The sequence below is a fragment of the Asparagus officinalis genome, chromosome 3, assembly GCF_001876935.1.
Source record: "Asparagus officinalis chromosome 3, Aspof.V1, whole genome shotgun sequence".
NCBI classification, from domain to species: Eukaryota; Viridiplantae; Streptophyta; class Magnoliopsida; order Asparagales; family Asparagaceae; genus Asparagus; species Asparagus officinalis.
Genome location: NC_033796.1, coordinates 38105546 through 38127463, shown reverse-complemented (window position 1 = coordinate 38127463; position 21918 = coordinate 38105546). Strand labels below are relative to the sequence as shown.

Genomic DNA, 21918 nt, shown 5'->3' with positions numbered 1-21918 from the left:
ATGAAAGAACCAAAACAAATTTAAAGTAAATGGCAAGATATTCCTAATATAAAGTATAATCTATTTCTAGTCACGGAGTCTATTACAATCAATTTCATATAGAAAATCTTAACCAACAAAGTCTATTACAATCAATTTCATATAGAAGATCTTAACCAACAAGTCTATTACAATCAATTTCATATAGAGAATCTTAACCAGAGAGAGAGAGCCCCCCCACACACACACAGAGAGAGAGAGAGCCCATCAAAACATCAATCTCGCATCCTTCACCCCCTGAAATTAATTCAAAAAATTCAAATAAGTAGAATATAAACATCGAAAACCTATAAAATGAAGTCTTAACATTTTTTTAGAAGCAAAATAAAACTACCACTCGTCGTATCATGGTTCTTTTCTTAAGACTAATCATCATAAATGATGAAAGTGACTAATCATCGTAATGTTAAGTTTGTCCCAGAAACATATGCCTTTGTGTTCTAATCTTGTGAAATTTACTGAATACTTCCAAATGGAGAGATAACTTGAAGGCATGCTTAATGTAAATATGTATATAAATTAGTATGGGAGAAAAGAATTTCAAAACAATAAACTTAGAACTAGAAAAAATTTACTGTAGAACGCAATGCAATAGTGACAAAAATTTTAACAATTTTATAAAGAAAGACGAATCAAAGATAGCAGTGATTTAAAAAACTTACGCCTTCTTCTTGCCTCCCTTTTTTTGTGTTGATTAAGTATATGATGAGATGGTATGATCAATGGATTAATGATCCTGGTGGAGGTCATTTACACGAGCTAGGATAAGTAACATTGCATGCATGTGGTCTAAACAAAACAGCAACAACTTCTTGAACATAAATGTTCTTTACATTTTGACACCCACTAGTGTGTATATATCCATGTTCCTTTGTGTGTGCGCATGCGCATGCGCGCGTGGTTTTCCAGCATTCTAATTGATTGTTGTGTTATATAAACTGCACAAACAATACGGTATTAAGCTGCTAATGACTTGGGCGTACTGATGGCCAAAAAGCTTTCAGGCCAATGGCTTGGGCGTACTGATGGCCAAAAAGCTTGGTCTGAAAGCGAACGCTCAAGGGCTTCGAACATTGCTATAATAAATACATCATATTAGTGTAGAGGAAATCCAATAACACCTTATTAAGTAACTGAATGAGCAAATAGAGAAAAGTCTGCAGATACTATACTCATTGTCCAGAAGCTTTCAAGAAAAGGGTTTACCTCAGACTAATTTGGTGAGGTTATGGAATATAAGGAGTAATGTTTTCACACTTTTTTAGATGTGAATTATGTATAAAGAGCAGGAAAGGAAGGGATAAATTAAGCTTCCATGGATGGAAGTTGCAATAGATGAGCAGGAAAAGATTGCATTCTGCTTTTGAATCTGGCCCTTAATGGGACTGGCCAGTGAATGGTGATCATTGAAATCAAAGTGTCAAACTGAAGTAGATAGCTTAAGTTTGATAGTTATGATCATGTGCTTGATATTGCTTTCGCATTCATGTATTGGACGTGAGTTTATCATGTGTTGCTTCAACTCATTATCAGAATGTGTCAGAGGACCATAAAGGAAAGAAGTCTTTAAATAAACATTCTCCTTAAATAAAATCTGTTTTATTTACCTTGTTTCCAACAGCTAGATGAGTACCATCAGGTTTGAAAGTGATGTTGATATTTTCTCCACTGAGTTCAACCTGTTGAGAGCATTTTCCACCTAGAAACCACATATTAGTAAGCAAATAACCTTTAAAAAACAAGTAATTATAAAACTGAACTGTCTCTTTAGCAGCTATAGCATTTCCAGAAAAGTAAAAGCACTAAAAGAGTTACATTCATGCAAGGAGTAACTGAGTTTCTAAGATGCCTCATAGGAAACATGCCCTATTTTTGCACATTTCAAAGAAACTAAAATTTGTGTGTTCTCTAACTACTTATAATAACAACCATAAGTATCATGCTACAACACAGACACAATATACCGGTAGCAATTCTTCGTAATTGTTAAACTGTTACATGATTATATATGCATTTTTTGTAATACATTTATATGCAGTCATAAAATTATATTTATTGTGTTGGTATTCATAAATGAAAGAACTTAAGCAGGAACATTATTTATAAGACAATTATCAATTGTAGGAACAATATACTCTATTATTACATATGTTTTGAGACTACAAAAAGTTCAATATCAAAGTCATGTACGACCATATCAGATGTGCTTATTTTAGTTAGGCAGGCTCTCTTACGTTAAACTTATACGTACGAGATAATGTTTAGTAATTAGTATTAAGATATTTGTAAGCATTTTGACACTGTATTATATACCCCTCAAAATTAAGCAAAATGGAGAAGTCACTGATCCGTCCTTCAAATGGTGGAATCATAGAACATATTGCCTAAACCCATTATTTTACAAAGATAACTGCCAAAATCCAAATTTTAGGTGTAGCAAAAGTTCTCGCCTTTTTTTTGTTGGAGGATGTAGGATGAAGCTACCACTCAGTCATAGACTACATAACAATTATACAACATAAAATACATAACATAAAACACCCATAACATGCAAAACAAAATTCTGACCAACCATAGTTCACCAGAAAAAAGCAATTTTTTCTATAAAAACACAGGAAAAATACTAGAGCTAATGCGACAGCAACTACCATTGAGATTTAAAGTTCTAATGGAAAAGGGGTAAACCACATAATTCTCTTTTATGTTGTTTCAACATATATTAAATTAGTTGAATATATCACAATAAAACAACCAGATGACTGTGCAATTGAGGTACAAAAATCTTTAATTTTTTCAATATTCATTCTAATATTTCACCATAAACGGCATCAAAACGCAAGTCAAAGGATTTGAGGACACTTACTACGAGCATCCTATAGACGGAACGTCTTGTCTCCTGCCGCAGTTACGACCAAGTCATTGTGCTTAGGATCCCAACACAACTGATCCACACTATCTGTGTGCCCTTTCAGTTCAACATCTTTCACTTTCCTCTAAATTAAAAACACAAAAAAAAATTCTTGCTATTTTTATTCTACACAATCAAATGTAGAATGGGAACACTGATTTCTTGCAGGAATATAAACTTCTATATTGAGGATATGGAGGGAATAAAACTAGAAGAAATTAATCTATTAGAGCTATGGAGTAAAAGAACTGACAAATTCTATCATGCAAATTCTATGAATTATAATAGCACCATGAGCTATCAATCAAATAATTTTGGCTAGCAGTAAATTATAACTTACATTAAAAAATCTAAATTTCTGCCATTTCCCATTACGACAAAGCTACTAAACAATACAAAAGCTAAATTTGGAAGAGCAGAAAATTAGTAAATTTTGTTAAAAATAAAAGTTCTGCTAGAAATTAGATGTTAAAGCCCATATCAATTGCAAAAATTAAAACCCTAGAAAATCAAAATATGGAATAATTGTAATTAAAAAAAAACCCTAGAATCTAAACTTACCTTCTCTTGATCTAAGGATTGGGGATCGGAGATAGGTGGAGATCGGGGGGGCAGGAGACGAGATTGGAGATCGAGAAGTGGAGATCGAGGGAGAGAAGATCGGAGGCCAGAGGTGATCGAAGGTGGAGGCCGAGCTTGAGCTCGAGAAAGAAGAGATCGGAGGCTAGAGGTCGAGCTTGAGCTAGGTCGACTAGGTCGGGGATGGAGTCGGGAATTCCAAGGAGGCGTCGGGGGAGATTTTCTCTCCCTCTCTCTCATTTTTGCTCTGTTTGAGTCGGGAAAGGAGAAGGGAACTGAAAATATACCTGACTTTCTCTGCTGATTTTAACATTCACTTTCCTTTTCATTTTCTTTCAAACCAAACAAGGAAAATATACTTTCTATTGTACTTTCTTTTCCTTTCCTCTACTTTCCTTCAAACCAAACAGAGCCTAAGAGGAAGCAAGAACTTGAAAAAGAGCATGACATGGACGGCTGAATGCAGTGCAGGTTTTCAGGCTCTCAATGCCTACTTGAGTACCAAGCCACTGCTAAGTCAGCCCCTAGGAGGAGAGACATTGTACTTATACATGACCGTCTCCTCCGAAGCCGTCAGCTCTATCCTCGTTCAAGAAGAGAGCAATATTCAGAAACCCGTTTACTATGTAAGGCGGAACTTCAAAGCGGGCGAGCTCAACTACCCCTCATAGAGAAGGTTGCCTTCGCCCTCATCACCGCTACAAGGAGACTCTACCCTTACTTCTAGGCTCATGTCATCATTGTGCGGACAACTCTACCTCTAAAGAAAGCGCTAGGCAGCCCCACAACTTCTAGGAGGAGTGGTCATGTGCAGCCCCGACGGGTTGACACACGAGCACTCTATTTCTTTGATTTATCGGTCTTGAACAATGAAGCTGAATATAAGGCTCTTCTTGCTGGCCTTCGAGCGTCACAAGCATTCAAGGCGGATTGTCTCTATATCTTGGCCGAGTCGCAGTTGGTTGGCCATTAGGCCAATGGGTGATATGCGGCTAAAGATCGAAGAATACAAAAGACAAGGTGAAATGTGTTATCTTCTCAAAACTAAAGGCAGCTTCATTCCACGCTAATATCCTGAAAGAAAATAAATAAAGTTGACAATTCTTGCATTGAGCTTCAAGTTATGAATAATTTAGAAGCATAAAATATCGATATTACATTTTGCACAAGAAAACACCAATACACATAATAATCATGTTTAAAGGTCGTATAACATTATAGAAGAAGACCTGCCACCTTGTACCCCAAAGCTTGCCATGCCTAACTAATATTCATGGGACATTTAGTGCAGAAAAAAGAAATTTTTACTAGTAAAGAAATATATGAAAGGGAAAGCATCAGTTTTCAACAAATTTAGCTTCTTAGGAACACTAAAATACTGAATCAAGAACCATACGGAGAAGTAGTATCACATACCTCTTGGATGTCACCAACATAAATCCTGTTCCGGTATGTCTGAATAGAGATAATTGTATTTGGGAAGAGTTTGTTCTCACGTTTCCTGAGTAGTCTCCTTTTCTCCAGATCATACAATCTGAGAACTGGGCCAATCCCAGCAAGAAGCCTTCCCTGAAACTGACACAAGGCTAGTGGAATTCCCTCTACCTGTGTCTTATGCAGCAATTCAAGGGATTTTCCATCTTCTATAAACCTGTATATGTGAATAAACCCAGCAACAAAAGTCATCTTTGGCCAGAACTGCAACCCCTTTGCTGTACCCACAGCAAGTAGAGTCCCATGCTCCTTATCATGAAAATTCACAGTACATGCGCTAAAAGCAGCCTCATTGTCCTGCAGCTCCAGCAAACAAGTAGTGTTTCCTGACCTTGGATCGAGAACTCTGATGCAAGACGCCCACTTATCTGATTCTGCCTTCGGATAACCATACTGCTCATCAGAAAGAAGATCTTCCTTCTCCTCATCATCAGCACCATTCTCCATCTGTTCACCATTATTTGCATTTCCATTTCACCAACACCTGCAGCCTCCAAGCACTCTTTTCTCTCCGATTCGTGCTCTTCTGCAGTGATTTTTGATGAAGTATGGTTGACCATATCCACTACAGTTCTGAACAGGACACCATTTTGCAGACCAGCATTAAGAAATACATTACTTAATTCTCTTTTATGCTGTTTCAACATATATTTAAATTAGTTGAATATATCACAATAAAACAGTCAGATAAACTATGTAATTGAGGTACAAAAATCTTTAATTTTTTCATTATTCATGCTAATATTTCACCATAAACGGCATCAAAATGCAAGTCAAAGGATTTGAGGACACTTACTACGAGCATCCTATTGACAGACCGTCTTGTCTCCTGCCACAGTTACAATCAAGTCATTGTGCTTAGGATCCCAACACAACTGATCCACACTATCTGTGTGCCCTTTCAGTTCAACATCTTTCACTTTCCTCTAAATTAAAAACACAAAAAAAAATTCTTGCTATTTTTATTCTACACAATCAAATGTAGAATGGGAACACTGATTTCTTGCAGGAATATAAACTTCTATATTGAGGATATGGAGGGAATAAAACTAGAAGAAATTAATCTATTAGAGCTATGGAGTAAAAGAACTGACAAATTCTATCATGCAAATTCTATGAATTATAATAGCACCATGAGCTATCAATCAAATAATTTTGGCTAGCAGTAAATTATAACTTACATTAAAAAATCTAAATTTCTGCCATTTCCCATTACGACAAAGCTACTAAACAATACAAAAGCTAAATTTGGAAGAGCAGAAAATTAGTAAATTTTGTTAAAAATAAAAGTTCTGCTAGAAATTAGATGTTAAAGCCCATATCAATTGCAAAAATTAAAACCCTAGAAAATCAAAATATGGAATAATTGTAATTAAAAAAAAACCCTAGAATCTAAACTTACCTTCTCTTGATCTAAGGATTGGGGATCGGAGATAGGTGGAGATCGGGGGGGCAGGAGACGAGATTGGAGATCGAGAAGTGGAGATCGAGGGAGAGAAGATCGGAGGCCAGAGGTGATCGAAGGTGGAGGCCGAGCTTGAGCTCGAGAAAGAAGAGATCGGAGGCTAGAGGTCGAGCTTGAGCTAGGTCGACTAGGTCGGGGATGGAGTCGGGAATTCCAAGGAGGCGTCGGGGGAGATTTTCTCTCCCTCTCTCTCATTTTTGCTCTGTTTGAGTCGGGAAAGGAGAAGGGAACTGAAAATATACCTGACTTTCTCTGCTGATTTTAACATTCACTTTCCTTTTCATTTTCTTTCAAACCAAACAAGGAAAATATACTTTCTATTGTACTTTCTTTTCCTTTCCTCTACTTTCCTTCAAACCAAACAGAGCCTAAGAGGAAGCAAGAACTTGAAAAAGAGCATGACATGGACGGCTGAATGCAGTGCAGGTTTTCAGGCTCTCAATGCCTACTTGAGTACCAAGCCACTGCTAAGTCAGCCCCTAGGAGGAGAGACATTGTACTTATACATGACCGTCTCCTCCGAAGCCGTCAGCTCTATCCTCGTTCAAGAAGAGAGCAATATTCAGAAACCCGTTTACTATGTAAGGCGGAACTTCAAAGCGGGCGAGCTCAACTACCCCTCATAGAGAAGGTTGCCTTCGCCCTCATCACCGCTACAAGGAGACTCTACCCTTACTTCTAGGCTCATGTCATCATTGTGCGGACAACTCTACCTCTAAAGAAAGCGCTAGGCAGCCCCACAACTTCTAGGAGGAGTGGTCATGTGCAGCCCCGACGGGTTGACACACGAGCACTCTATTTCTTTGATTTATCGGTCTTGAACAATGAAGCTGAATATAAGGCTCTTCTTGCTGGCCTTCGAGCGTCACAAGCATTCAAGGCGGATTGTCTCTATATCTTGGCCGAGTCGCAGTTGGTTGGCCATTAGGCCAATGGGTGATATGCGGCTAAAGATCCAAGGATGACATTATATCTCAAAGCTGCTAAGGAGATTTTGACTAGTTTCTTAGACTTCAAGATAACTCAAGTCCTCAGCGCTCTTAATGCCCGAGCGGATGCCCTCTCCCAGCTTAGGTCGACAAGCTCAAGGACCAGCTCAGGGCATGTCTACACCGACACCCTCGAGCGACCTAGCATCTCCAAGTCACCAGAGACTATCATGGAGACCGAGACATCTATCATGCCCTGTTGGTTGGATCCTATTATCCTCTACCTAACACAGGGTACCATGCTTGAAGATTCCGCTGAAGCCAGGCATCTCCAAAGGAACTCCCGCCGCTATCTCATGATTGATGGATAGTTTATCAGATGTCATACTCGAGCAGTGGTATAAGACCCTACCTGCAATGCCTTCAGCTGCCAAAGGCCAATTACGTGCTCAGGGAGATTCATGATGGTACATGTGGAACCATCTTGGGACCCGAACCCTCGCGCAGAAAGTCATCCGGCAAGGGTACTACTGCCCTACTATATTGGCCGAGTCAAAGTGACTTGTCTCTCAGTGCAAGAAGTGCCAGTTCTACTCGTTCAACCCGCAAGCAGCGGTTAATGAGCTAACTTCCATCCTGAGTCTCATACCTTCTGCTTAATGGGGGATGGATTTGCTAGGTTCTCTCCTCCTAGCTTCGGGACAGATGAAGCTCCTTATTGTGACAATCGACTACTTCACCAAATGGAATGAAGCCGAACCACTGGCCAACATTGGTGAGAGTAACATCAAAAATTTTGTATGAAAGTCCATTGTTTGCTGTTTTGGTGCGCCTTGGTCCTTCGTGACTGACAATGACATCCAGTTCAACAACGTAGGCTTCCGCATCTTTTGTGAGGAATACAACATTCACCTCAAGTTCTCCTCAGTCGCCCATCCCAAATCCAACAGACTTGCAGAGGTTGCCAACAAATGCATTATCCAAGCTTGAAGAAGAAGGTGGATGCTGCAGTAGGGAATTGGGTTAAAGAGTTGTCTAGTATCCTCTGGTCGTACCGCACGATCCATAAGAACTCAACCGGGGAGACTCCATTCAAGCTAGCTTATAGCGCCGAGGTAGTCACTCCAGTAGAAGTAGGCATACCAATCATCCGACTGCAACACTTCAATGAGGACCTGAACTCGGTAGGTCATCAGGTGGGGCTCGACCTCCTAGATGAGACCCGAGAGAAATCACTCTAAACCCAAGTCACCAATCAGCAACGAATCGCCTGCTACTACAACAGCAAGATCCGACTAAGAAGATTCAACGCTGGCGACCTCGTCCTCCACAAAGCTTCTTTCGACAAAAACACTCGAAAAGGCAAGATAACTCCCAACTGAGAAGGCCCGTATACAGTCCTAGAAGAGCTGCGAGTAGGAACCTATCGACCAAGGGCCCAGCCGGGAGAGTTCTATAACATCCCGGGAATGATGAGCACTTGATGAGTCCAAAAATTACAAACAATTTCCTAAAAATCAAAAAATTATAAACTATGACTAAGATCCAACAATGAGAAACAACCACTTAGTAAATCTTAAATTCTATATAGGCATGTAAAATAGTTAGAAATTTGAATAACTCTCTAAGAGAATTATACATTGTTTTGAAGAGAATTAAGATACATTCGTATGTTTTAGCAGATTATGCTTCTCTCTTCAGCATCCACACTGATAATAGTATCATGTACTTCTTCCATTAAAAAAAAAACACTTGATACTCTCCATCTATTTGCTCAAAAATATCCTTGAATGTTTCAAGGTAACCATCTGATGTAATACAAAACTATTAATACAGGGCAGTAAACTGCCTCGCTTCTTAAGTTTAAAATAAGGACAAATTTTAAAAACCATCCTACTTGAAAAAATAATTATAAACATCAATTTATTCATAAAATATTTGTAAAAACAAACCCAATTTCAACCGTCGGGCTAAAACTAAGTCGATTTTAAAAAAAAATCTTCCAAAACTTCACGGGACTTCAAGTCTGAAATCCCGTAAAGTTGTACGTACAAAACTTTAAGGTACTTAAATTAAAGTCTCATAAAATTTCGGAACATATTTTATCAAAACCGACCTAGTTTCAATCGTCTAGCTAAAACTAGGTTGGTTTTGACAATTTTTTTTGAATAGATCAGAATTGATGATTTTTTTTTTTTTGTAAATAGGATGGTTTTCAAAATTTGTCCTTAAAATAAATAGAAGTCAATGAAAATTAAATGGGCTTACAACAAAAACGAAGATGCCAACAAAACAAGTATTTATTTCCATTATCTGGCAATTGACATTTTCATCCAGAGAAGATATGCCACAGCAACAAGACTACAAATATGTGGTCTGCTTATATTCAGATAAAGATATGTTACATCAATAACAGGGATACAGGGGAGAGCAGAAATGGTGATCACCATATGTACATATATACAGATTATTATGTACAGTATTTACAGCCTCTAACGCAGCTTCACCAAAATGGGCACCACCTGAGAACCAAAAGAAGCGTGAATGCAAGGAGCCAAAATGTAACTTTCGCAGAAATGTAATAGAATCAATCACACAAGTTTTTTCAAAATGCGTAGTTAAATTTAAAATTATAATATTAAACTGTTCGGTTTACGTATAAATTGATATCGTTGAACTTCTTTTAGTCCAACACCTTATATATCTTGTGTTTCTGAGTCACAAAAATGGTCGCATATTTCCATTATAAAAAGATCTGAGACACAAAAATCACGAAAGGAAGCAAAATTTGATGCACCACCAAGTGTGAAAATTTTGAAGTCTCTCCAGTGATGAGAGAATACAGGGATTGAGTAAACAAATTGATAAATTTTAGCAGCCAGAAAGCTACCCAATGCCTGCAGGTTATTTCTATGTTTTATGGCGGAGCACGTGCTCAAATTTACACTGTGGTGCTTCTTTCCTCGCTACATTTTCTATGTCCAGTAAATTCTTCATAAAGCTCCCTAGGCGGTTAATTTTAGTCCAAATAAATTGGAAAGGGCATGAGATTGACAGATAGCAAAATAAACGTAGAAAGTTCTATTCATTGCTTACCCAACATAGTTCTGACACAAATTTTCATGGGCTGTGGCTTGTAAAATTAGCTTCTGAACCTGAAGTTTCACAGATAGACCATGATCAACTTCACGAGTATCCCCAGAAATCAAGGCACTATGGTGATCAGTATACTGGATTGAACTGGCAACCCCTGACACTGATGATCCAGAAGAAAAGTCCCGTCCAGTGAGCTTATTGCTCATCCGTGCCATAACCACCACCGCTCGTTCATTTAAAACCTCATTAGCATCACCAAGTTGATTGACAGCCTATGGATAGTCAAAATATTTTTAATTAGCACCACCAAGTTGATTGACAGCTGATGGATAATCGAAATCTTTTGACTGCTATAACAAACCAATACCAAAATTCATATCCTAAGAAGTCTGCCAGTGCTTGACCCTTGACCGCCTTTTGGGGCATGAACTGCATGTCGTACTGTGACAAGAGAATGGTGTAGGCGTCGAAAATTGCCTATAGGTCTCTACGAACAACTCAGTGTTAAGGAATGACGATGAACGTCACTATCCGGTTCACAGGAGTTCGATTGACGTCGGTGAACGCGTTCATTTAAAACCTCATTAGCATCACCAAGTTGATTGACAGCCTATGGATAATCAAAATATTTTTAATTAGCAACACCAAGTTGATTGACAGCTGATGGACAATCGAAATCCTTCGACTGCTATAACAAACCAATACCAAAATTCATATCATCAAAGGGGCAAAGGTAAGTAAGAAAGACAAGATAGTCCTGAACACAGCTGAACGGAAAAGTTAAATTCATGCAACCAATCAGAGAATTTGGATTAAGGCATTGCTGCTGCTGTTATTATTATCAGCAAAGGGGCAGCATACTAACCTGCAGCAGTTCTCTCTCCCGTGCACCACGCAGAGGTTGAGGGAGATCTCTATTAGGTGCAGATTCCTCACTATTCACAACAGGATGAACATGGGAGTTTCCATAGTTCGCCATTTGAGGAACTTCATTAAAATTGAACAGTCTCCAATTGATAAGAGGATCGTGTACGAAAGCCTGAAATCAAACACACCCAAGGTTTAGATTTTGCAAAAGAAAGTATCATGGAAATCTAAAATTCCAAGGTTCCAATCTGACTGCACTTATAAAATTACAAGGCCAGGGATGCAAATTATTACATTAAAGACATAGAAGGCAACAAATCATGGAGTCCCAGAGAACTAGAAATATTCTATGAAGCCATCCCTATCTCTCTCTTTAAAAAAAATTCTTCAGAAAATATTTCCCTGAGATCTATTTGAGATAATCAAACTTGCTGTTTGTCCAGGTTATTAGCATTCCACCACTTGATGCAGTTCTATGCTGCTTATAGAAAACTGGCAAATAACCGAAGTTATAAGCATACAACTTATGTGTTGCTTATTATCATGGGCAAACAACGACACAAAGGCTGTCTGAGAAGTTTGAGAGGATGAAGCCATAATCAAAACAATGTTTTATCTCAGTGCAACACGTTAAGCTGATATTTAACTATCCATCCATACATTATGCATGCCATCACATAAAAAAGCACACATTTCCCATGTAATTTAATCAGGATCAAGAACTTTAGTTTTCTATCTAGCTAATTAGAATCAAGGACTTCAGTCCTCAGGCCAGCTCTTTGCCTCTACCTTTCTAGTTAAAACTAAGAGAAAATAACAAAGATGCAATAATCATGGTTCCTTTACCTCCATCATAGCCATGACGCTATCTTTATTGGTTCGCAGTACTTGCATCACATTTTCACAGGTCGACCTGAAATTACCTTCAATACCACTAACTTCCATAGCCTTCACGAGCATTCTAGTTAAGCGAAAAGGTACCTGCTCATACGTCATAACATTTAACAATTTATAAGTTGGAACCGATGAATCCTCTAAAGTATTTTATATGATTCAAGAACCTTGAAAAGAAATTAAAACAGAGAGAGAACACTTTGCTGTTTGACACATAATATTTACTTGCCTTCTCTGGGAACTTCTCTCTGTTCATGGAAGCCTCGAAACAATCTCCAAAATCAATATGCAATATCTTCCCACTGAAATGAGAAATTTAAAATATCACCATTCAGGATACTTCCTCAAGATCATCCAATGTAGTAGTAACTCAAAACCTAAATTGCATGGGTGCAGATACCGGTATACGGGTGCGGGTACGGGAGACGGCAAATTTCTAGAAGGTAGGATACAAGGACACGACTATATATATGTATCTTATGTATATTTATATCTATTAAAATTAATAATTTACATAAGATCTATATTGTTTTATATTTACATTAGATCAATATATAAGAAATGGATGTGAAGTGTAGAATATACATCCAAGAAGAGTATGAGGATTGTTTTAAATTAAAACATGCATTATATAATTCAGTATACGGCTAAATAGACATATGCCTACACTCAAGAAGTATCTAAGAAGTTTCGATACAGGTACAGGTACATGTCGGATATGGGTATGACTTCTGATTCGGATATGGGTATGACTTCTGATTTGAAGTACCCAGGTAACATAGCAGAAAACTAATTTCTATAATACCTGAACCGGTGCAGCATAAGATTACTTGGATGCCGATCTCCGAGTCCTAGCAGATAACCAACCTGGAAAATGTAAAGTACCATATAAGCTTAGTTTACCCAGATGAATAACTATGAAATTCTTATGTGAATAATATGAAGATGCTACTTGTCTAGGGAATAGCATACCATACTCATCACAGCCAAGCTTCTAGTATAATTTGTACGCCGATCAAGCCAAACTTCAGAAGTCCGGCTTTTTAACCAGAGAACCTATAATGAAATTACATTATTTTGGTACGGAAAAGACACGAACGAACACAATTAAACTTCAATATATATTCCAGACATTACAAACAGCACATCAGAGCAAATATAATACCTTTGCCAAGTCATTTCCTTCAGTATTTTGCAGAGCATGCTCGAATACTTCCACTTTAGCTATGAGTGGCAAGCGATCATAATCAGGCGCAAAAGCCAGCATAAGTCTGTGTTCTTGATTCAAATGGATCTGGTATAACACATGGATAATAAGACCTATCCAGTGAACAACTCTAGAGAAGTGATTTCATAAACACATGTTCCACAGCTTAATCAAACATGACTTGGTATGAGTAGTCATGAAAACCTACCTTCCTCGCATCCCTGTACTCCCGAATTAAATGGTGTAGTGTATCACAATTTGGAACCCATCCAATCAAACCACTATTTGGGGACAAAGGAATGACTGAATAGCGTTGAATGGAAAGATCTTTTTCTGCAGTTTTCCTTGAGTTCTCCAGAAGAGTGTTCACCAAACCGAAAAGCTAGAGGATAGACAATTCAAAAATGCTAAATTAGCTGGTACTCAACAATATAATCATGTTGATAATGTTAAAATCACCCAAGCAAGCACACATGCTTCTGAACCAAAATGAAGAATGAGTTGATTTCCTTTGGTGAATCAAACAAACGTAACATCATACATTCATTATATCAAGAAATCACATGCTCGTGGTTAATCTAATAACAGAAAATTTGGACAAACAGAAATATGATGTGACACAACCTGAGGCTACCATTCAACCAACTGCAGTAAATAAGTCAATTCCTGAGATGACAATTTGACTAACTTATTCTTCGGTAATAATTTATAAAACACTAATCGCAAGCTCCTTTCCGTTTAAGGCTCCAACCTTGCGTGTTAAATGGACATGGTGAAGCCTACGTGTTGACATGTTCTGCGCAATCTCCCACTAGCCTCATAGTTCACTGAAATAAATCATCAAAATGACGAGATGTACATGAACTGGCCTGCTTGAAAGTTCAGCTAGTTGAATTCAAGATGGTATGCTAGAAATGAAATAGTAAGCTGATTCACAGGACTCCAAGCATGCACTAGGCATAATGGTAAAGGGAAGAGTTAACTAAGTGGAGACCAGGGTTCAGATCATGAAAAAAGGCACAAGGGGCACCTGTTTATTGGAGGGAAACAATAGCAGTCATCTCTGACTTTCAATATTGGTACGCCATAACATAATTAACACTGTGCCAGCTTTTAAAGGGGGTTAGAGAATGACAAATATTGGATAACTACAACTACAAAAACAACAACAAAAAGAGGGGGGGTGGGGGGGTGGGTTGGGGTGGAGGAGGAGGTTATGAGTTAAAATTGTGGATTCCCGGTGAACAATATTTGCTGAAATGCACGGTCTTCAACAAGTACCAACCCCAAGGCATCTTAATGTGTCTGGAAAACAAGTCCTTAAAGATGCTAGTGGTTCAGGTTATAAAGGTTGACAAATAAAAGCTTTCACTCTTATTAAAAACCACTGTCTACAAAGAGAAATAGAATCATATGTAGCAAACGCCTTCACTAAGATGAGTTATTTGAATTGGAATTTGAAGAAAATCTAAAAGAAAATGAAAAGAGTAGGCCAACAATAGAGTACAAGGACAATCCAGTAATCTATCCCTCAGTCACAGGGTCAATAAACACCACTTCATATGACTTCAAAGGAACGCAGTACGACATTTAAAAACAAAAAAATTAAGGATGCCTTTAATTGTTGCCAATAATTCTGCAGCTTCTACAGGAGGGCTAAAAGGAAGATGCAAATACACTCAGCACAACTTTCTAAAAGCAAATCGCCATGCACTTTCAACTAGAATACAGACGTTTCAACAAAGATCAAGAGAGAAGGTTTAGTTCACATGTTACGGCCTAAAATGAGGTGATGCTTTGTAACATTGATACTATGTCTAATGCAAATTCCAAAAAATAAAAAGATGAACCTTTCAGCAATAACTCTTACCTGCATGACACGTTCATCTTGCCGTAAATCCTCATGACCTTTCAGAAGGAATGCATAATCCTCACCATCACTACCATGAATTGTCAGTTTTCGTGGTCTCTGTTTAGATGTAATTACAACAAGTGTCGGAGCAAATGAAGCAATTGTCACAACAGGTGCATCTGAAAACAAAGTGGACTGCCATCTTAATTCAACAACTTATATTAAAAAAAAGCCAAAAAACACATGCATGCCACACGCAGTTGCATAGAGAAGAAATATCTAGCCTAAAAAACAGCTTTAAGGATCATAAACCATACACAAAAATAAGAAAGTTCAATGATGAAAAAAAGCTACCCACATACATAGTAAAAGAGCAGTCTGGATTCTTACCTGCATGGTATGTTCCGGGTACAGCAAGCTCTAAATCTCGACATTTTAGCAATTCAGGAGAGACAGACTGAATACAAGTAAATTAAATGCTTAGAAGCATTCCAAGGATTATCAATGAATGCACTGGAAACTAAATGTGCAAATCTTGCCTGTAGGTCCAGGGTAGTAAGACTTGGAAGTTGCTTGTCTATTCGCCTGAAAACATGATAATACAAATCCCATGCCTGAAATTAAGAATAAAAGCAAACATCCGGAGGAAGCTTCAGATGAAGTTTTTGTAAAACGAAAATAGTCAACAGTGAAGCCACTCATGGAGCTAGCAGAAACCTGAGTAAGTTCTGCATCCTTCCCTGTTCGCCTATACTTCAAGCAACATTCACGAGCTTCCAACAGTTCACGACCATACGCCTGAAAATATATAAAAAACTGGGTCAAGGATCACAACTTAAAAAAAAAAGATTCAAGTCTTTCTCTTTTATTGTTTTTTCTAGTTTCTTTTCTGGATCCAACCTCCAAGAAGCTATCATAAAGGCCGTTCAAATTGTTGAGGAGGAAGAGGGATAAATACCAACATAACTGATGATCAAATAGTTCAGTGCTTTTCATGGATACAAAATTTAAATCATTAAAATGATTTAAAGATTAATAACGAAGAAGTCAAAGGGTAAAAGAACACACTTTCTTTCATCCAATACCAACGACAAACTAGCAATATCGACTTTAATTAAACTTATAGGGACTCATTATTGTAAATACTCATTATAATATGATAGTACATTCTGCAGCCTGTAACTTTAAAAAAATAATAAATAAATAAAAAGATAAAAAGGATACCTGAATGAAGGCGATCTCTTTCAATGTTCCAGGTCCTTCCTCAAGCATATTATGTAAGGGGTCCAGCACCGCAAGCATTCCTTCAATATTGTGTTCACCAAAATACAAACGGCTTGCTTCCTCCAAAGCCTCATGCCACATTTCATGCCATAATATGGCTGTGTTCACCAAAATACAAACGGCTTGCTTCCTCCAAAGCCTCATGCCACATTTCATGCCATAATATGGCTACCCTGATCAACTCCTTTGACACTAGTTGAGCCTAGAATAAGAAAAAAAATCATCTGTTATAAAATGTCCAATTCTGGAAATTAGTAAAATCAAATGATATTCACCTGCTCAACAAGAGCTCCACTGTGCTGGCGAATTTTATCAACAACTTCCTGTGCTGCAGCTCTGCGCAATTGGCTTATTGATTTGCATGCCACCAGAAGAGGATACATAAGAGCCTGAAAAGAAAAGCCATCAAACAAAGTACATAAGAGCTTAAATAGCAAAGGAAGAAAGAGAGATTGAGTAAAAGATTCATGTAAGCTATACACTCCAAAAATTAAAACTGGAAAGAAATTAGGGAAGTAAAGAACACAAAAAATCAAACATATTTTGATTTGTGCATACTGTTACTGAAAAGTAGTTGATTTTAAGTTTCTAACAAAAGCATTCCACAGGAATAGCAGATTACTATAACACAAAGAACTGTAAGATAATTCTGATGTCATTTGAAATGCCTTGAGATGATCAAGGATAGGAGACTAGCAATGTCCTGAACATGTGCAATGAAGATCAATGGGAAAAATAGCAAAGACTTGAAGAAGAGAGACAGGCGGAGTCAAAACATACAAGGAGTCGCAATTAAAAGCAAGCATGCTTTGAGAAGTTGAAGGGAATGACACTCAAAATGGCCCTTGATGAAGAGCTAAACTAACTAACGTAGTCAACAGAAAAAATACTCGACTGTCATTGCAGTTGGATGGTGAAAACTGAACAGTACATACAACAGTTAGTGAAAACAGAGAAACGTATCTGAAGTAACTCATAATGAAAACTACAATTAGTAACTCGTAGTGGCTACAATATGATATTAAGTTCGTAGAAAAAATATTTTTTATGATCAAATAGTACAATATGCTGTCTCTATTTTTTATTCTTCTACTTTATATCATGATGAAATGTAAGTTGAACTAATAGCACTCATCACTTTAGGAAAGTTCTGTACTTTTAGCTCTAATGATTTCAACTACATTCAAAGGTTATTTTCAGCTTCATTACATTTTTTTTTTTCGTCAGCAGAATTACCCTAACATATAAATAATGTGTTAAAATGTTTGATCGGATTATATACGTGTACACAAAAGACTACATGCAAATGCTCATGAACTGCATGAACATACAACAGTTGGTTATATAGTAAAAATAATTATTAGACTTGAAGTGTGCGCCAAATTATTGTGGCCACTAACATTTATTCTAAATCACTAATTAGTTGAAAAAGATACTTAACAAATACATGAAATTGCATAGTGTAGTAGGTTAGCCAAACCTAACCATATTTCACCAAAAAATCATGATTTGATGAATTTAAACAATATTTAGTAGGTTATGTTTCTTTTGTGGAGCAAAAGATTGGACTATGTCTGAGAACGTCCACAGTAGTTATTAAAAGTGAGATCATCATTAGTTTCTCCAAAATTTTAGGATGACTGGATAACCACAAAGAAATATTATTTTGTTGCTAAACAAATTTTCCATACAGCAACTTAGTAGCTACATGAGAAGTTCTAGGATGAGATACCATATCTGAATATTTAAGTTCAACTTTAGGATAAGATTTTGCATACTTTTATGAAAAATCCAACAGGTAGAAAAGAATTTTCAGTACTCATAAATGAACTATCATTATCATAAATATCTATATGTGAAAATTTATGAAATGTGAGTAGGAAAAATATAAACTTAGGGAAATAAAGATTATACAAGTGTGGACTTAACTTCCCTGTAACATATGGTATTGCACAGTTCAAGCAAAACAGCAAAAACAATTGGTTAGAGATTCAACTCTGAACTAAACATTTTTCATGCTTGATAAATGATAACATATAATTGACATGACAAACATGTTACTTGTAATACGTCATTCTTTAATTTGTTATGTTAATTAGATATCCTCAAGAATTAAGTGTTGCATTCACTTTCCTTCAGTCGTCACTTTGTAGAATACTGGCTGTGAGAGGCAGAAAAATAGGTAAAATGATTATAGAAAAAACTAGTATACAGAAGCAGCTTCATGTTTCATTATGTAAACATAATTGAAATTAACCTGTGGATGTCCTCTTCCTATCCGCACCAACAACGATTGAATCAGCTCTCGTACAGCTTTATTATTTGAATGGATCCTTGCAATTATTTGAGGTAATACAACCAACCACATTTCTATCTTAACAAGTGAAAATCCCTTCTGCAATGCTGTTTGAACCTCAGATGTAGCTCCATAGTTGAACCACAAAGTGAGAAGACGAAGAATATCCTGAAAGCAAAAACAGATAGAAATTAAATGGCTTTGTATACTGTTAGCATTCAAGATATAATATGAGAAGCTAACAGACTACCAAGCAAACATGGTATCCAGAACCTGAAGTTAAAGACTCAATAAGATGCATCATTGTCTAGATATATTACAAACTTGATGGTCAAATATAGGTCTGAAACTGACTTCTCTGCTATGTTTACAAATGACGATCTTACTCAACTATATATAGAATTCTTAATTTAAGTTGTGCAGCTTCACGAACATCATAATGCCTATGGACCCAAATGCTAAGACTTCTTCATAAGCATAATTCTTTCAAATTGGACAAAGTTCAATCCAGAATTTATATAAGATTTGTCATGCACGTACTCTTCACAGTAACTGTACCATGTTCTGGTTGCATAGTTCCTTAGGGAATGTTGTCTTTCATCTCCAATTATACATGGTGTAATAAAAACATAACATCATAGCTTTCAGAAGAAGGCAAAAAAATTGGGTGTTATACCCCTAAATAAAATATCAAAAATGATGATTTGGACAAGTAGTAGGAATGAATGATCATCTTTAAAAAAAAATATTTATTCTTTCCTATTTGTTGTTTCTTATAACACAACAATTAAATCTGGATTAGCAATCTGCCGCTTTAGTCCACTCAGCCATCTCTTCCAATTCAAAATTGAATTGTATAGATGATGTGACACGTGAAGTAAAAAGATTAAAAGACTCATTTTCTCTTTATTCTTTAATTATGTAACTTAGAAAATGGAATATGTACTCCAAGAATTAGCAAAGAACTGCAGGCAAAATGCCCCAGTATCCATATGCAACAAGAAAGGGAATCAGCGGAATACTCAAATGATAGGGAATCATAGTTGAGTGGTACAGCGGAATAGAAAATAACTTAAGACAACCTGAATCAGTATTCGAGAACACCAAGGGGAATGTATACCAAGAATGATGGTGAGCTCCTTCAGACAAATACTGAGTGAAAACATTAAAAGAAAATGGAATATAATCCACAGATTTGTTGAATAGGAGAAAAGCATACAATGAGATACTGTAGTTAGAAAAAGGACCATCTACGATCAATCATAAGAGACTCATCCGACCAAATAAAGACCGAATCATGAAGCACGATATCCTCCTCCATTTATACTACAATCACGATGAATGCTTTGAACACAGTAACGAACTTTCTAAATAAAGAGTAAATTGCAAAGAACTTTATTTTTATGGAGGTCAGTCACTTTTTTTGCATGCTCGACAGCCAACCTTGTCTTTGATGAGAAAGGTCTTCGATGATAATGGTGACATGACAAACATCAATATTTATATGCTCATTTAGAAGAGATCTTGGGGAAGAAAAGGATTCAAAAGATTTTTTTAAAAAAACTCATACATGAATTCAGTTTGGAATCTAGCATTCCTCTGAACTCTGAAAAAAAGGGAAAATCATCGTTCTTATGCCTTCAGAGTAATGTTTGTCATTATTTTCTGAAACAAATTATATGAGAAGGATAGCTTCTAGTTTTATTATCACATTGTTGCTGAATAAGGTATAGTTACAATTAGTCCACAAAAAGATAAGGAATAATCGGTTGCGTCAAGGAAAATTTTCAAGCCAATGCAGGTTCCTAAGTCCGGCAAAGAAGAAGAAGGGAGGGAGAGAGGGGGAGGGGGGGGGTCTCACCTGTCAGACTTATAAATATATACTTCAAGAAAACAAAGTTTTCTGCCAATGAATATATAAAAAAAGTAAATGGAGGACTCTGATGGAAAGGTTTTACCTGTAAGCTGTCATCAACACCTTTTGCATTTGATGCACAAGCTATTGAATGGAAATATCCAGTAACTGCAGCAACAACATACTGTGCTGCTAGACCAGGATACCCACTTAAAGTATAATGTGACATTACTGCAGTATTGAATAATGCCCATGTGTGCCATGCTTTTGCCCAGTCCTTTGCATATTGAGTGGTGTTCTTGAATGATACAAGAATTTCTGACCATTGTAACAGTTGATACATTAAAAATACATTTGAAATCAAGAAAATTCAAAAGAATATAAAGCTGCTGATACCTCGTACTGATTCATCGTCTAATCCAGGAGAAAGTGCTCGGCGCCAGGTACCCAGTTTCAGATACACACGAGCAAGAAGAGGAACACTAACATTTGAAGAATTAGCTGCAATTATTGAGTAAGTATTTGGAGTCGAAGCAAGCTGTAGAGCTAAATCCTGAAAGGGGAACATTTCAGGAACATAACTAAACATTAAAAGATGAAAATTTAAAAAGAGTAAAGATAGCTTATGCTGCTCTGGAAAAAAAAAAGAAAGAAAGAAAGAAAAAAACCCAGATCCACTTACTTGAAGCTTTGAAAATGCTTCTTTTCGTTTAAGATCATCACCAAGAGACCACTGATACTTGAGATAAGCTAACATAACTTGAGGATGTCCATGGTATAATGAGTTTCCAGGAGATGATTCAGGGTCATACTGTGCACAATTAGAAACATTCTCAGCAAACCAATTCAAATCCAAAATTAGTTTCTAAATTCATAATAACGTACCTGTAAAAGTTTAATTAAAGTAGATCTAGCCTGACTTATTCGACCACTCTTCCGGCAAAGTGATGCAAATTTAAGCCAAGATTCTATATCTTCAGAAGGAGGCAGGACAAGTTCTCTTACTGCAAGAAGAGCTTGCCAAACCTGTAAGTTCATTGGGAAAGTGATCAAAAAAACATATCAAAATGTTAAAAAGGATAACAAATTATAGCATGACAATGGAGATCCCGCAGGATAAAAAACAAGGAATGGCGAGGATAAACTGATGTAT

At 36.9% G+C, this 21918-nt stretch overlaps 1 protein-coding gene and 1 long non-coding RNA gene across 3 annotated transcripts in view; both read right to left on the bottom strand.

The window, feature by feature from the left end:
* Positions 211-3814, bottom strand: LOC109833838. 2 transcript variants are annotated; one of them, XR_002245358.1, is made up of 4 exons: positions 3509-3814; positions 2903-3032; positions 1647-1738; positions 211-276 (listed from the first exon to the last, which is right to left on the bottom strand). It is a non-coding gene; the product is annotated as an uncharacterized LOC109833838 (long non-coding RNA). The 2 variants fall into 2 exon arrangements; XR_002245359.1 differs by lacking the exon at positions 2903-3032 and having other exon boundaries at positions 3509-3810.
* Positions 9697-21918, bottom strand: part of LOC109833837 (serine/threonine-protein kinase TOR) — a 46341-nt gene continuing 34119 nt past the window's right edge. The window contains 21 exon segments of the mRNA XM_020401666.1: positions 9697-9936; positions 10511-10782; positions 11376-11549; positions 12224-12358; positions 12501-12573; positions 13077-13138; positions 13244-13327; positions 13437-13565; positions 13687-13860; positions 15349-15509; positions 15721-15787; positions 15870-15944; positions 16048-16128; positions 16555-16683; positions 16754-16816; positions 16890-17003; positions 18872-19078; positions 20869-21083; positions 21162-21318; positions 21448-21576; positions 21651-21791. Coding sequence (XP_020257255.1) covers positions 9918-9936; positions 10511-10782; positions 11376-11549; positions 12224-12358; positions 12501-12573; positions 13077-13138; positions 13244-13327; positions 13437-13565; positions 13687-13860; positions 15349-15509; positions 15721-15787; positions 15870-15944; positions 16048-16128; positions 16555-16683; positions 16754-16816; positions 16890-17003; positions 18872-19078; positions 20869-21083; positions 21162-21318; positions 21448-21576; positions 21651-21791 — 2661 coding nt within the window. The 3' untranslated portion in view covers positions 9697-9917.